General features: G+C 36.9%; 1 protein-coding gene across 5 annotated transcripts in view; it reads left to right on the top strand.

Annotated features, from left to right (window-relative positions):
• PLEKHA1 (pleckstrin homology domain containing A1) overlaps positions 1–16,003 on the top strand; it is a 37,997-nt gene extending 21,994 nt beyond the window's left edge. Inside the window, exons 6-13 of one of the 5 annotated variants that reach the window (XM_080347372.1) lie at positions 1,924–2,055; positions 3,743–3,886; positions 4,872–4,940; positions 8,156–8,220; positions 8,993–9,056; positions 10,254–10,371; positions 11,495–11,535; positions 13,516–16,003. In XM_080347372.1, the coding sequence (XP_080203498.1) occupies positions 1,924–2,055; positions 3,743–3,886; positions 4,872–4,940; positions 8,156–8,220; positions 8,993–9,056; positions 10,254–10,371; positions 11,495–11,535; positions 13,516–13,845 (963 nt within the window). In that variant the 3' untranslated portion in view covers positions 13,846–16,003. Of the gene's footprint in view, positions 1–1,923; positions 2,056–3,742; positions 3,887–4,871; positions 4,941–8,155; positions 8,221–8,992; positions 9,057–10,253; positions 10,372–11,460; positions 11,566–13,515 lie in introns of all 5 variants that reach the window. The other 4 variants (XM_080347376.1, XM_080347374.1, XM_080347375.1 and 1 more) reach the window with 4 other exon arrangements.

Genomic DNA, 16,003 nt, shown 5'->3' on the forward strand with positions numbered 1-16,003 from the left:
AATATTAATTGAAATATCCAGAAGACACTTGCAAGCAATGAAAACTTACACATACATCTGGGAGTATCACTAAAATAATGACCAAACATATGCTATGTTCCCAAGGCTCTTTCTTGATTTCAATACTCAAAGAAATATCAATGCATTGTTCTGGTAAGTGTTAAATTACTTTTCTGGTTTGTACCAGGACAGCTTGCCATCACATGATAGAAAACCCCATGTAAAACCTCAGTCTTTTCAGGAGGCAGAAGTTCTGGTTTTGTTTTCTCTCCGCTTTTGGGGAAGTGATGCCATGAACTGTTTTGAGAACATACCCTTACAAAAGAAGGGGCTTTGAGCGTGGGTGCGCACGTTCCTGTTTGTTGTCAGTAACTTTCTCATTTTTAGGTTATATAAGGGTCCTTCCATTAGTTGTTTGCATTATTTTAATGTAAACCTTTATTTGGAATTATAAAAACATTACTACTAATAATAGATTTAAAACAAAACAAAACACCACAAACACAAAGGCCTCTCACTTGGGTTTTTCATAACGAGGATGCACAACCAGGCTTGAATTGTTTTCAATTCAAGAAATAGAGTGAAGGAGTTAAATTGCATCAGATAAGAATTTAGTCTGAAAGCAGTTTACCGTCTGTTTAACTTGCATTCTAAATAGCTGGGGAAATCATTAGCATTTTATCTTGGAAAAAACAAGCCTTTGAGCTGCTGATCTGTTCAGAAGTTATTTAGTACGGCCAGTGATTTAATCAAATTTTTAAGATCACTCAATTATTTTCATATGAGCATTACTTGCTGTAGATTGTAATCCTCCAAAATTCATTACGAGTGCTGATAATTTCACAATAACTATGAACCTTTGCAGTCTAGCGCGTTGTGCACCGATTTATGAGTACTGTTTGAAATGGCATTTGTAAGAGAAGGTGCTCTCAGGACTGTTTGTACTTCTTTGCAAGGTGATTATGTTTTTAAGTAAGCAATGCTGGCCATCAGAACTAGAATCACAGCAGACTATAAAATCTTTTGGTCTAAATTGGTTCAATTTCAAGATTTGAACGTGTCAGCCTTGCATGGTTAATGCACTGTGTAAAGATCATTATTCTATCCCTTCTTTCTAAAGGAGTTTGGATGTCCTGTGTTAATATCCAATGAATCGCTGGATAGAGTATTTTGGCGAGAGACTTTTTATCTCTTCTTGTTGAAGTTACTTCAAATTTACTATATTAATACTAGTGGTGACAGGAGATTATGAAAGAAAATGCCTTAGGGAGCCAATTGTTGGTGCATTTCTTAAGTTACAGATCTTTACTTGCACAAAATGTGAGTTAGCATTTTACACCAATACACTTATTGGGGAAACTAAATTGCTGTGGTGTCTTGATCGTTTTAGTTCCACATTTGAGAAAATTATCTAGTAGTTAATGATATTCCAAAAGAGGCTCATTTGGGACGGGACTTAGCAATATATATAGAATTAATGGAGACAGTACATGCAATCTTCATGCCAAGTATTGGAACGTGAATGCAAATGTCACACTGGGCAGGCCTTACTGGGCTGGCTTTGCAGCATCGGTCTCCACTCTAAAGCGCTTATTATTATACTAAAACTGAAAGGAAGTGAAAAATAACAAACCATGTCTGCCACAAATTAGCAGTGCTTTTGGAAGATCAAGTCTAGCACTTAACGGCCAAGCTGGGAGTTGATTTTTAGATATTGAGTCACCTGGTGAAATGTCTTTATTGGCACCAGTTTTGCGTAGCCATTGCAAAAAATTGTCCTGTAAGCTCTTTCTGGCCTTTTACAATTAGAAAACCTTTGTTTGATCCTGCTGAAGAGAAATGAAAAATGCTTAAATAATGATTAGGGCTTTTTTTTAGGTCTTCATGAAATATTTTACGTGAATTATCATATTCCACTTTTAGGTACCAAAGCAGTCTGATCCCTTGTGTCAAATGGATAATGCGAATCGTCAAGCTGAAAGCCCAGGTGGAAAGAAGCAAGTGTCTTACAGGACAGAAATTGTTGGCGGCGTTCCTATCATTACACCTACCCAGGTAATACCCTAGAAACAAGCGTGGTATCATTTGGTAGAAGCTTTGTTGTTTGACAGGTGAGAATAAGTTCTATATCATGATATAACTGTCAGCTTGTCACCTTGCTCAGAGAACTTATTCTTTGTGAACCTTTTGTTGATACTGGTGGATTGTTTGAGTATTTTATTCCCTTTATATAAGATTATAGAGAATAATACAAGACTGTAAGGAATTACTTGAGTATTTATTTTTAGGGGTTTTTTTAATCACAGATATGAGGTTTTTTAATCACAGATATCAGTTACTATGCTGAAAACATTAATTAATTGTTGGTGTTAAAAAGACAGAACTTTGACATTGTTAACTGTCAGGAAAAGTGGGTAAAACACAAGAAGATTAAGTCAGCTGATTAGTATATACCCTATGTTATTAGAGGTAGTGAGGATGAGAGCAGGTTGAAATACTGCAGGAGAGCCTTGTGAAATGGTGTGTGTGAAAAAATAAGCAAGTGAAATTCACTGAAAGCAAATGTGACATAGGGGATTCTGCAAAAAACAGTCTTAGTTTTAATATCAAATACTAGATTGTGGAATAACCATTTCCACGTGAGAGAGAGGGGAGGAGTTGCTGCTGCATTAAGAAAATATCATCTCGCTGTTCAATGACAGTGCAGGAAAAAACCCACAAATATGAAGTTTTATTAGCAGGAGGAGGAACAAACCAGGAAACATCTTTGTTGCTGAATAAATCCTGCCTTGGCCAACGGTGTCCAGTGTTGTTCTCATCTTAAAAATGAGAACTGGAAAGGTTCGGAGAAAGATTTTGGTGCTCATTGGACCATGTGGAATGATCTCCACGTGAGGAGCCGCTGAGTAGGCTGGTGGTACCTGTGTGTGAAAGAAATAACTAAAGAAGGATGTGAGAGCTCTACACAATCACAATCAGCACAAGTAGATGGTGTAAACTTTCTTTTCCGCTATGAGAGCTGTGGGCTTTTAGACAAAGCTAATGGTGTAAGCAGGTGAAACAAAGGGAAGGAGTTCCTCTTTCAGGGAGTAATAATAAAATGTAAAGCACCCATTGCCAAAAGATGGCGTGAGTGTGAGGAACTTCTCTCAATTTGAGAGATTGGCCAAGCTCATGGAAGAAGAATCTGTGCAGTGTTGAAGATATAGACCTGTTTCTGGAAGTTCCCTGAGCTGAAAATAGTTACAGATTGGATTATTTTCATGTAAATGACATGTATACACCTGAACTGCATTGAAAAAGTTAGTAAATTGTGATGTCTTGTGGTGCTAGAAACAGCTTGTTCTTTGCTGTAGCCACCGCTAGTGCTTTGCACTTCAAGTCGTGTTATGTGTTTGAACTAAATACATACATATATATAGATAGATAGATAGATATAGATAGATATATATCTTGATTTTAGGTCTGTAAAATTATTCATTGAGTCTCATTGAGAACATTCAGCACTTTCTTAGTATAATTTATAAATAGAGCTTGCAAGTTCTCAACCAGAGCCCTTGGAGAGTCTCATTAATTGTCTCTGGAAATCAGCTGAAATATTTTATCCTTTCAATCAAGTTAGAAATGGGATTTGTGGTCAGGGGATGATACAATTATTTTGTTTTGTAACTAGTATAGCTATTCTTAGACTTTTAGGAAAAAAAAACCTGAGACTATTCTGAACTTTCCTGCTTTTTTCTAGAAAGAAGAAATCAGTGAGTGCAGCGAAGGGAGTGATAGAAATTATTTGAAACGGTCACAAAGTCACCTTCCTTATTTTACGGCTAAGCATCCCCCAGATAATGCTATTATCAAAGCTGGCTACTGTGTAAAACAGGGAGCAGTGGTAAGTATTTAAGATTAATGTGATTCATTAAGAAAGAACAAAGGTCTTAAGGTGATAGTTATGAAGTAGATGATTAAAAACAGGAAGGGCATAATTACCAGTAATTTTAGCCCTACTGACAGTTTTAATGATGGCTAAAGATAAAACTTACCCTCCAGTAGCACGTAATTCATGTCTGTGTTACTTCTTTTCACGACTTTCTTCAGTGTTACGTTGCTGGAGATGTTTTGGAGAGGGAAAAGTTGTGTGCACAGATACTTTCATGCTATTGTTAGTGTGTGCCACTAGTTCTTCTGTTCTACAGTTACGCAGAGATTCTTGTTTTGCTTACTAGAAGCATCTACATTAAGGCACAAGTTCAATGTCTGTATGTTTTTTAAATCACTGAAATGTTTCAAAAAGCTAATTTTTCACTTCAGAGGAAGAATTGTACAACTTGTCAGACTGATTAGCGCAAGTGGAACTGCTCACATGATGCCTTCTGAAAAGAAGGAACAGATAGTTCAGATTAAGCAGGAATAGTGTGTTTCATGGGTCCTCAGACTCATTTCCTCTTGGATTACCAAGCTTCTTTTTGTAACATGCATTTTTTTGTTAAAAATAAACAAGAAACCTTTAATGCACTGTCTTTTTACATTTCTTATGGGATATTTGTGCTGCTGAGTTGCCACAGTTTCAGTGGAGATAGGGAAATCCTTAGAATAGAAAATAAAGTTCAGAATTTTTAATTTTTGCAGTTTAAAAAAAATAATTGGGCAGAATTATTTTGGGGACACTATATGTATGTACAACACATAAATAAATGTATGTAATATATAAAAGTTATAAATTTGTAGATTAATAATTATGAATAGGGATTATACAATATAATGTAAGTATAGGTTACAATTACAAATATAGTTAAGTATATAAATAAGTAATAGAAGATGTAAATATATTTGTATTTTATATAAAAGTATATACATATTTATTTTTCTCGTAACAGATGAAGAACTGGAAGAGAAGATACTTTCAGTTAGATGAAAACACAATAGGATATTTCAAGTCTGAACTGGTGAGTTTCCAAATGTGTTTTCCAGTGACAGTTGCAAGAATACCAATCTAAAGTAGTATACTTGTATTTGGAAAATGCGCTGTGCTGATCCTGCAACTCAGTCTGTACTGGAAGAACTTTTCGGGATTGGGAAGAACAACAAGTTAATAGGATGACTTAAGTCAGACATCAGTCTGCCTTTTAGAAACCTGTCTGTAGGGCACTGAAGAGCAATAATAGGATATATTCTACAATAACCCTGATTTTCCTATTAGTAGCTTATGTCACTTTGTACTCACATATAATAAATTATGGTTTTGAAATCTTATCGTTATGTGGCGAGACAAAAATGTGATCTTTTAATTCTTAATTTAAAGTTAGGATTATGAGATGTTTTCTCATATAAATAATGGGATATTTCCCCACACACTTCTTTCACCAGCACAGCTACAACAGGTGAAGAATTCTACTGCTCAGAAGCAACACTTAGTTTGGTTTGGTTTTGCGATCTTTCTTCCCTACTCATCGCTCTTGAACCTTTTGACCAATTTTGACCAAATGTTAAGTGCCTTTAGGCTTCGTTTACAAATGAAGTGGCTGGTACTGGGGAGGATCTGTTTTGCCCATAAAGGAATCCCACATTTAGTAAACATGAGAACATCTGCACACAAGGAACAAATTTGGAGTTGTAGAGTACTATAAATCAAGGAAAATTGAGTTTACAGGCCCACTGTGAGATGCAAAATGTCAAGAAGCCAGTTTTCAAGCTGGTTTTGAAGAAAACTTTGCTTTACTTTTAATGAGGGAATACAGCAGTAGCCAGAATTTGATCTTGCATCATTGTCTTTGTTAAACTGTCAGCATAACACAATTCTTACACATTGCTTCTAATAAACCCTCTCTGTTCATTTTAAAATAAAATCTGAGTGCAGATTACTCATTGAAGAATTGTACTGTGAGAGAATATACTAGAAAGCTGGTAGAAATGCATCTACTTTTCGTGTTCTGTCCTGCTCCTTTCCAGTTTATTTAAAGTGAGCAATTTAAACTCTCTTAGTGCCCTCTGTTCTTCGGGCTCATATCCCCAGGCTGCAGTGTGAGGAAGGTGCTGGACTGACCAGCTGTCATACAGCAGCAAAGTAGATACAGCTTCACAGTTTTTACTGAAATCAGGTTTTCTTTCCATTTTGAGAGAGTCATCCTTCTTCTGTATAGATAGTACTGAATAGATAGATAATACAGTGTCCTTTTATTGGACTATCCCTCTTCTGTATAGATAGTAGTGAACAGATAGATAATAGAGTGTCCTTTTATTGGACTATCATGGCTAATCAGAGAATTCCATGGTTAGAAAACCTAATCATGATAATCACGTTTCATATAGTTTTTTAAACACTTAGTATCTGCCTTGTCTGAAACACACGTGTTGGAGACACTTTGCTCTGGAGTGGGAAGGGCAAAATATTCACACAGCACAACCTACCAAAAAGAAAACACTTGCAACAATTTAGTTATATACCCATCAGATTTTATTTATCTCCTACAAACACTAAAAGGGTGAAGTGCTTTCTTTGGAAGATCTCAAGTGGCAAATGATTTCTTGTGGCAAAGCATGAGATCCCCTCATCTCTAATCATCTGTTCCTAATGAGAGTAACACAAAGATAGGGGAAAAAATTGTGGTGCCTTTGTGGTTAAGAAGGCCGTAGCGTGGAGGTTGTTTCAGCCAGTGCAGCATCAGATTTCTAATTCTGGGAAGCTGCTTTCTGGTGGATTTCAGTTCCCAGTAGCCCCAGTCAGCAGTCAAGTGTGGATCTTGCTTGAAGTTTGTTTGTCTTGGCAGCCGGCCTGCTCACCAGTACTTCACATGGCTCGTACTGGATGTCTTTTGCATCTGGAGAAATATATCCAAGTTCTCTGCTCTCCAAAATGTAAAAAATGGTGTGTTGTATTTTTGGTTTGTGTGTGTGCGTTTGTTTGTTTTGGGGTTTATCTTTGGTTGTTGTTGGTTGGATGGGGTTTTGTAGTTGAAGGATGTATAGATTCTGGGGATATTTTTTTTTGATGTGGTTATTTGGTGTCCCATCCCCACCCTCCATTAATGATCTGCTCTTTTCGGTTGGAGGAAGGGCCCTGGTCAGTCTCCAGGTGGAGCATAATGGAATACAGGCAATATCAGATTTGGAAAATGATCATTTTTGAGCTGAGATCAGGCGTCTGTATTCCAAGGATGGTCTCGCAGTTGACATTGGATGTATTACTTTGAAAACTGTTATAATGGATGAGTGAACCTAGGAAGAGACAACCAAAATAACTGAAAATATCAAGTTTTAAAACCTGTCTATGTGATCTGCTGTAAAGTGATCTAATGAAAACTATAATTTGAGGATGGTGATATTCGGCGACATTTGCTGTTTGCCGTAACAACATAAATCTCTTAAGTATGCATAATAGAAATTATAGAGAAAACAGTCATTCCAGACCTGACAACTTGTGTTTTGTCTATAAGCTGAAGCCAACTGAAGTAGCCCATTGTAATATTGCCTAAAGAAAACACATCAGGAGGTAAAATAAGTTGTTTGTTTGTGTTTTACTGCGACAACCATGGGAAAATAACTCCGTATGACATTACGCTGTCATGGCAAAACTGAAAGTATTGCTGTTTGAATGTTCTCACGTTTTTCCTGTTCTGTGAAACTTGGACAGAATTGTAACACTTGGTTTTGTTACGGTAGCAGGATTTTCATACGCTTTAAGAATAATTGTTCTTTTACGGGTTTTGGTATGATTGGTTTATTCATATTTTTAATTGTATTGAGTATAGGATACAATGAATTTTATTTAAAGTCATACCATGCGGTACAATTAACAAAACACCCTGTATTATAACATTTCATAGTAAATGAATATAAGAGCGGTTTTACTGAAACAATTTAATTGTTTCAGATTTAATTTTCTGATCTGGTTTGGGGAAAGGGACAGGTGGTAATGTGAATGTATATTTTGTGGTATTTTAATTCTTGATTTGTCCTCCTCTTCATTGCAAGTGCCGTGGTTGGTTCACTACGTACAAAAAGCACATGTAATTTTGGTTGACACCACATTTTGCATAACCGACTGCCTCAAAAGTCTCATTTATAAAGTCTGCTGCTGTCAGCTGTCCTGACCTCTGGCTTCCTCACTATATTCCAGTTGTTAGATATACTCTACTGAATTGGTTTTTGTGTTTTTTTTCAGGAAAAGGAACCTCTTAGGGTTATACCACTGAAGGAGGTCCATAAAGTTCAGGAATGCAAACAGAGGTGAGAAGCGCTGATGCTGTTCCATGGGCTGCGCTGCCTTGTCACGGCCCGGCTGCTCGTGGGAAGCAACGGAGAACTTTGTGCATAAAGCCAATTCTGAGCTTTCTGTATTTAGCGTGTGTTTCAAACTTGTAACATCGGGTAGAATGTAAATGCGTTGGACAAGGGTGGAACAAAGGAGTAATGTGCGATCATGAATTAGAGATGGATGGGTGCTGCCTGGTCTGAGGCAGCAATTTTAGGAGTCTGTAGTCTACGTATAGTGTCTCTAAACCTTTAGAGAACATTACCTTATGTTCGGTGTCTGAATTCAGATGAGAACACTCTCTCCTGCTCTTTCCCTTCCACCAAATGACAATATAGTAAGGAATGAATTTCCTTTGTAGTAGTTATGCTGGACATTCATTTTTTTTTCTAGCAGGCTACTGTTTAGGGCCAATACTTTAAAGTCATAACAAAATATAAATACGAAATTTTAGCCATTTTACTAGAGCAATAAACATTTTTTAACTTAACATGATATGGTTTAGAATGTTCCAATTAAAAATATACATAGCAGCATGTCTGTCACTGGTAAACTAAAGAGTCTTAGGACTACAACGAGGAGGAGGTGCTGGTTTTCTTTCTCTACCTGGTATTTACCAAAAAAACAACAGTAGAGTGATACAGAAATGTCTTTGGACAACAAATGCTCTGATTCTCTGCACGTCTTTTTAAAGTGAAGTGGGAAGGTTGTACTTGCTGTTGAAGTATTTTTGTGTTTCATTTACAGTGATATAATGATGAGGGACAATCTCTTTGAAATTGTAACAACTTCTCGAACCTTTTATGTACAGGTAATTATTTTTAAACGTTGGGCAAAACTAAGAGACTGCCATGCTCAAAGGAAAGAAGAGTTGCTATTTTGCTTTTGTAGTTGTATTTAACTATGCTGTGATTTTCAGAGGGAATGTGATCTTTATTATATTTCAGAAAGATGCATATAAGAAATAGTTCGTCTAATAGCAAGTGTTATGTTGGTAGCCTATGAAAATAATAAACAATAAATCCTAGTGTGATTTGGTTGGTATTCAGGTCTTTAGACTCTGTAGGTTCAACTCAATATATTAAATCTTTTTCTTTTGAAGTACTGAATTTTTATGTATAGTAGTTGGGTTGGTTCTCAAGTCACTTGTCACAATAAACATCTACTAAAGCGCAGCAGCATTTAGATTTCAGTACTGATTTGGTAATATGTATCCAGATGCACTTTCATCACTGCATCCTTACCACGTCACCTTCTAAATGTTTGGATATAATACAAATCACAAAGACTTTGCTTTTCCCAGCTGTGTGGGAATGTGATGCTGGAAATAGTAGTACTGGAAATAATTTTTCAGTTTCTCTTGTAGGATGAGAAAGGCCCAATTAGTTTAATACAGACAATGGTGGCAGGTGCTGAGTTATGGGCTGTCCTATAGTCGAATATAATTGCCATGTTGCAGATGTTTCTTGCTGGCTGGATGTGCTTGTTTAATAAAGTTGCAACTAAATTCTGGGATAGCTTTAGCTTTTTATCTATCTTTATCCCAGATATGTATTTATTCACTGTTAATCTATTGCATCTTTTGCACTGTTGTTCTAAGCAAATGTACAACTGACCCCCAACAGAGACTGATTTTGATTTTACTGTGACTAGTCAGTAAATACCCCATAGAAGTGCAACAGTGACTGAAAAATACAGAAGTTGTGTCACTCTTCAAAGCTTAAGTGGATTCAGCAGATCTACTGCAGGCACTTTAATATTATTCTTTGCTTAAGGTAAAAATTGGAGTCTAGAATGTGCAAATAGTATAAAAATAGCTACTTATTTTATATAACTATATACATGTAGTAGTAAATTCAGGGTAAGACTTCAGAAATGTTTGGGTTAAGTGGCTTTGAATAACAGGCTCGCAAAGCAATGTAAGGCTGTCGTTTTAATGCAGATGCTCAGGACACTGGGAAAGTTGAGAGTTGATGATGTTGAGTGTAATTAATGTTGTTTGATCCAGGCGGACAGTCCAGAAGACATGCACAGTTGGATAAAAGCAATTTCTGGGGCCATTGTAGCACAGCGGGGACCTGGAAGATCGGCAGCTTCCGTATGTTATTCTGAACCTGAGAAAAAATGTGATTAATTGGTGTTTACTTGTGCACATGAAGTTATAGTTGCTTTTCCTTTTGCCTGTTCTCTGTCGTGTCCTGTAGTAATGTGGTATCTTTGCATGAACTTTAATGCAGACTCGTAGAAAATATTTTGGTTTTTTTAATTGAGCACTTCTCTTAGTCTTACCAGTAGCGAACTTTATGTGCGTTGTCTTGAACACGTAGATAATATAAGTGCTAACCTAGAAAAAAAGTCTAAGTTCAGTATGATCTTTCTCACTACTACTAGTCTGAAAGTAAAATTGAAGCTTTCCAATTCCTGCGAGGTGTTTCTGCTAATTACTGAATTTTGCAATCAAATTACGATATCCTAATTTGTTTTTAACAACTCTGACTACTGAATTGCCATTCTCTGTTGTTGATAGTTTATTGTATATGCAGATACAGATTCAAATCTAAAGTAACTTCTCTGAGACGTCTCTGCTCGCATGAGTTAGTGTTTGCTGTTGAAAATGTGGTGTGAACACCATCGAGCGTGAACACTGAACTGTGACAAGTCTTAATATTTGTGAAGCCACGTGGGTACCCGCATTCCGGACATCTTTGCTTTTAAACTGTATTAGGTGTTCAGTACAAAGTACAATAACTTACGCAAAGTCATGAAGGTCACTGTGGTGTCACGGTGTCTCCAGGTATCTCCACATTTAACCCATGGAATACTTTACAGTTCAGATGTTGCAAGCTGTGGTTTTCACTTGCTGGCTACGGGAGGTTTTATATTAAGCTGAATATATCATTACCCCCATTATCTGAAATCCAATCATTTAAATCTGGCTTTTGTTTAATATTTGCATTGATATTGTATTTCTATTAATTCAGTCTAAGCTCTCAATTTTTTTTTTTTTGCAGCTGGGAGCTGCTTCATGCTTTTATTTTAAACTTCCTATCATAAATTTTGGTTCTTTTTGGGGGAATGAAAAAACGCAGATAACTTTTTTTCCCTTGTGTATGCCTTTTCTTTTTATTGTTGTGGGGCTAACTGAGCGATCCAGCTATTACTGTCTGCATCACTTCTTTCTTTTTTCCTCTCTTCTCTTCTTTCCCCAAGTATAGGTTACTCTAATCTTAGCTTTGCACTGTGTTCCAGATGCGGCAGGCCAGAAGGCTGTCGAATCCTTGTATACCGAGGTATACATCAAGAACTGGTGAATGCAGCACGTATGTGGGCTCTCATGTAAACTTGCCTTCTTAACAGAGGGCTAGGACTAGAGACTAATTTGCACTATAAAAAGAAGTAAAAATAATGCTACTTGTTTTCATTACCATTACTGAAAACTAACTCATAAATTACATCATCCACTTACAGGCTTGCACTGTTTTTTTTTTCTTACTTTTAAAACAACTGGAAATTAAACATGGCAAAAACATCTATTTGTATTTCAAAGAGTACTGTATATTTAAATGTAAGTTATGTGATGTCGTTTTAATAGGAAAGTATCAAAACTAATTTGCATGAGAGTTCATATTTCCATTTTACTTTACATTTTTTTGAAACTGCGCAAAAGCAAAATTAAATTTAAGCTACCCACAAACTAATACAGGTGCGTGCACACAAAAACACGCACGTTTTAACTCTAGTAATTGGCAGGATGATACTCTAGCCTGATTTGCATGGCTTATAAGTCTCTGCATGACATTATTAGTTCAAGCGTAGAAGCATTATAATGTCTAATGGGTACGCTGTTCCAAGCGGAACAGCTCAGGAGTAACGCAGCGGCGTAGTCTCTTAACTGTGAAATTACAGTCAGTGTGGGTAGTAAAATCTGAGTATCCTTCAGTAAAATTTAACAAAACGTTTATTACAGAGAGCTTGTCCTGATATCCCTTACTTTTGGCCTATTATACTAAAGTTAACAATAAGAATAGTAGGTAAATCACTGAATTGTATGTTCTAAAGCAAATGTTTTTTCTTAAAGTGGAGTATCAAGTCAGGTATGAAATAAGGCAAAATAAATAATGTGAAATATTTCACTGAAATTGAACGCAAAACTGAAGTCCAAAAGAAGTTTCACAGCTCCATCACCCAATAATATATATCAGTTTATTAAAAGACATACAGTAGTACTTGGCAGAATCCATTATGATTAAATTCATTAATTCATGTCATAGCATTCAAAAAGAAACTTGGAAAACTGCTGTGAAAATGACGGCAGAAGCGGCAGCAGCTCCTAACGCAGCCAGAGGGACCTGTTCGCTGCATCATCACATGCCGTTTTGATCGTATCACTTAACACCGTATCCAGCGCTGGTTTAGATATCCCTGGGTATTTGAGATACTGTAGATACGATGCAGAATCTGAGGAGTTTTTTGTTCTGCAGATACAGCTGTAGGTAGGGAAGGGTATCCTAGGGCATCTAAACTATGCTCTAGACCTCTAGATCATTCCTAGGTAGTCTAGGAGCTTGTTTCTAACAAGTAAATGATGGAAGATAATTCTCACAGTATCGCTCTAACAAAGTTATGTATAAGGTCAACAGAATGGCAGTTAAGAGTAATAAACAACAGAAAGTAACTTGACAATTAGAAGGAATAGCTTAAAGATCAGTTTCTTTTCTAGGTGCATTAATATAGTTATACAGCCTTGATAGCATAAAATAGTTACCATTTTTGTTTGGTCCCTGGAACAAATTGGGGAGAATTGGTACCCGAAGAAGAGAGAACAGTAAAATATGCATTATTGCTTCAGGACTTCAGATATGAGTGCCTGATGTATATTAATATGTTTAAATACATTTTTCGCTTAGAAAGATGTCACTTTCAACGGACTTTAACCGTGTATCTTCAAAAGGTTATTTAAGATCTGAGTCAAAGGAGAAGCCTCAGTTTGCTGGATTGTATTCTGAAGTCTAAAGAGCTGCTGAGGTTGATTTGAGAAATTTAATTTCTTCAAATGAAGCAACTGATGCTGCTGTCACATAGTGCTGTAAGCTCACATTTAATAACACACCGCCTTGAGAAAGCACCTGCCTCCTGCTGCTGTGGCTGATGCTTCGCTTTGTATATTTTCTATCTTGATTTTTTTTGTTTTGTTTTGTTTTCTGAGAGTGAAATCTGCAACTGCATCTTTCCAACGACGGCTTCACCCGACACCTGCTCTTCTTTTCCAGGAGCATCCCGAGTCTTCTTCCGAACCCAACCACGCTCTCCGTTCTGCCGCCCCAGCCCCAGCCGCCTCACATTCCGCAGCCGCTCACGGCAGCCCTCTGGTCCCAAACCCTCACGCCAAATACCCTGCCTTGGAGAAGCGAGGATTTCACGAGTCTTTTACCAAGGCCAAGCCAGGGAGCTACAAGATCCAGGTTGTCGCTTCAAGAGAATCAGCTTCCAAAGTGACTGAACGGGGCCTCTCGGAACCCCGAAGTAAAAATGGCACTCAGGAACAGGATCCTGGCCTTGTGGATCTGGATGATGCAAGCCTTCCAGTTAGCGACGTGTAGTGGTGGAAGCATTTGGAGAATGATCCATTTGTTCGGTCCTTTAATTTCCTTGTTCGGACTCTTAACCAAAGAAAATTATAGGAAATGAGAACAAAAAAAAAGCAACACTGATTTATATATATATATATATATATATACACACATGTGTGTGGTTCTGTGCACACGTGTATATATAATGTGTTTGTGTTTTGCCTTTCAGCAGAAGGTCAGAAATGGACCTTCTGCATTTTCTCAAAGGCTGATAGTAAATCACTTACTAGGGAGGGGCCAAACTGCACAAAGACAAAACCAAACAAGTACATCTGCAAGTAAGCAAGGTACCAGCAACTTTTCATTCCTAATCTGGCAAATTTACTAAATTTACAACTAATGCTATATTGTGGAGAACTTATTGCCAGCAAATGTGATTATTTAATTTCATTTTGAACTACAGTACGATTTTAGGCATAGATGAGAATTGTTTCTCTCCATGACTTCCAGATACCAGGAAATGCACAAAATGTTTCTTCTGTTCTTTAGGATCAACAGTGTCAACTGATTTGTTATCAGAACAAGAATTCTGAACTCCCTTGGAATTCTAATTATGGTGCTGTAAAATTTCCACTAAAATAATATTTTGAGTAGTCAGCCTATTTTTGATGCACTCCTAAAGGTGGGTTAGAACTTTTTGCACATTTGGATTTAATGGACTGCATGTAGTGGTGTTTTTGGAGGGGGGGAGAAGAGAAATTGGACTTTTGAATTTGGACACTTTAGATCTTTTGAACTAAGTAGGGTTTATATTGTGTTACATTAGGCTTCGCAGCAATTCTTTTTCTTCAATGTCTAAACGTATCGTTTGATATGTTTTGAGAATGGTTTTCTCAGTGCTATGTGAACAGTTCTTGTTTCCGTATCGATCAGTGGAAGACCTCGTTTAGTTTTGTACTTATTGGAACTTAACTGTTCTTCGTTATGCAGTTGTGGCCTATGACTTCTGCTGCACTAATAATCTGAAGTGCCTGTGGTTTGCTTTTCTTTCTCACCTTGTCGAAACACTTTTGGATTAGTTATGTACACAAACCATTCTGAATGGTTTTGAACATTGGCTTGGAGTTGCTCTGAATAGAATAGTTCAAACCAGCTATTTAAGATAGAAATCTTATGCTAGGGATACCAGTGTTCTGGTATTGCACCTACTAGCTGTGCAATATTTTATTTTTAAAAGTATTTGTTGTTTGTGTACACTGTGTTATGGGGCTTCAGTGATACAAGTGAAAAGAACCTTTACATTTCAAGCATTGGAGTAGATTGAGCGTTGTACTTTTCATGGGTTCTGAAAAACGTTGGCTTTAATCAACACCCCGCAAATATCTCATGCTGCTGCTTATTGTGATTCCGATTGTCCAGCTTCGCAGTGACTCTTTTGGTCTCCTGTACCCTCAGATACATACCACACAGGTCCATCTTCTCTCCAGCTTCCAAGCTGACCTCCTGCTTGAGATGTGGATGGCATTACCACGGTCCTTTGTTGATCCAAGGGTAGAATAATTGGTGTTACACCAGAATGACACATAATCTAATTTCAAAACCTTAAATTATATCAGCACCTTCTTTTTTTTTAATCCATAAGCTAACTAACCGCTGTGTCAGGGCAGCGGTGTTTGTAAATTACTGGGTTTGTTTGACTCTTTAGATACATGTGAAAACTAGCACAGGATTGGAAGTTACTGTAAATGTCTGAACTAGTATTGTAGATTTTAACTTCTAGAAAGATAAAACAATAGCTCTTTAAAAGCTTATTTTTTCACAAGTCCATTCTGTGTGGAAGACACTTGGCATTGAAATATTTTTACTGTAGTTTAACATCTGAAATCACTTCTCTGGTACAGCTTTCACACTGCATGTTCATTTTATTATGTTTTGGTATTGGCAATTTTACACATCGGGTGGAGGTAGCGCAGCTCCATTATGGGACTTAAAAAAAGAGGAAAAAGAATGAAAAAAAGAAAAGAACTACTGTTGTAGTTCGGTAGCATAAGGAAATATTTGTGGTTGGTAATTGTCAGGGTCTCCTATTTATCAGTACTTTTATAAATCTATGAAAATTGTTAAATTATTTTAGAAACAGTGCTGTAAATATGTCACGTTTAAATTGTCAATAAATCAGTTTGGGTAA

The sequence above is a fragment of the Nesoenas mayeri genome, assembly GCF_963082525.1.
Source record: "Nesoenas mayeri genome assembly, chromosome: 7".
In the NCBI taxonomy this organism is placed as follows: Eukaryota; Metazoa; Chordata; class Aves; order Columbiformes; family Columbidae; genus Nesoenas; species Nesoenas mayeri.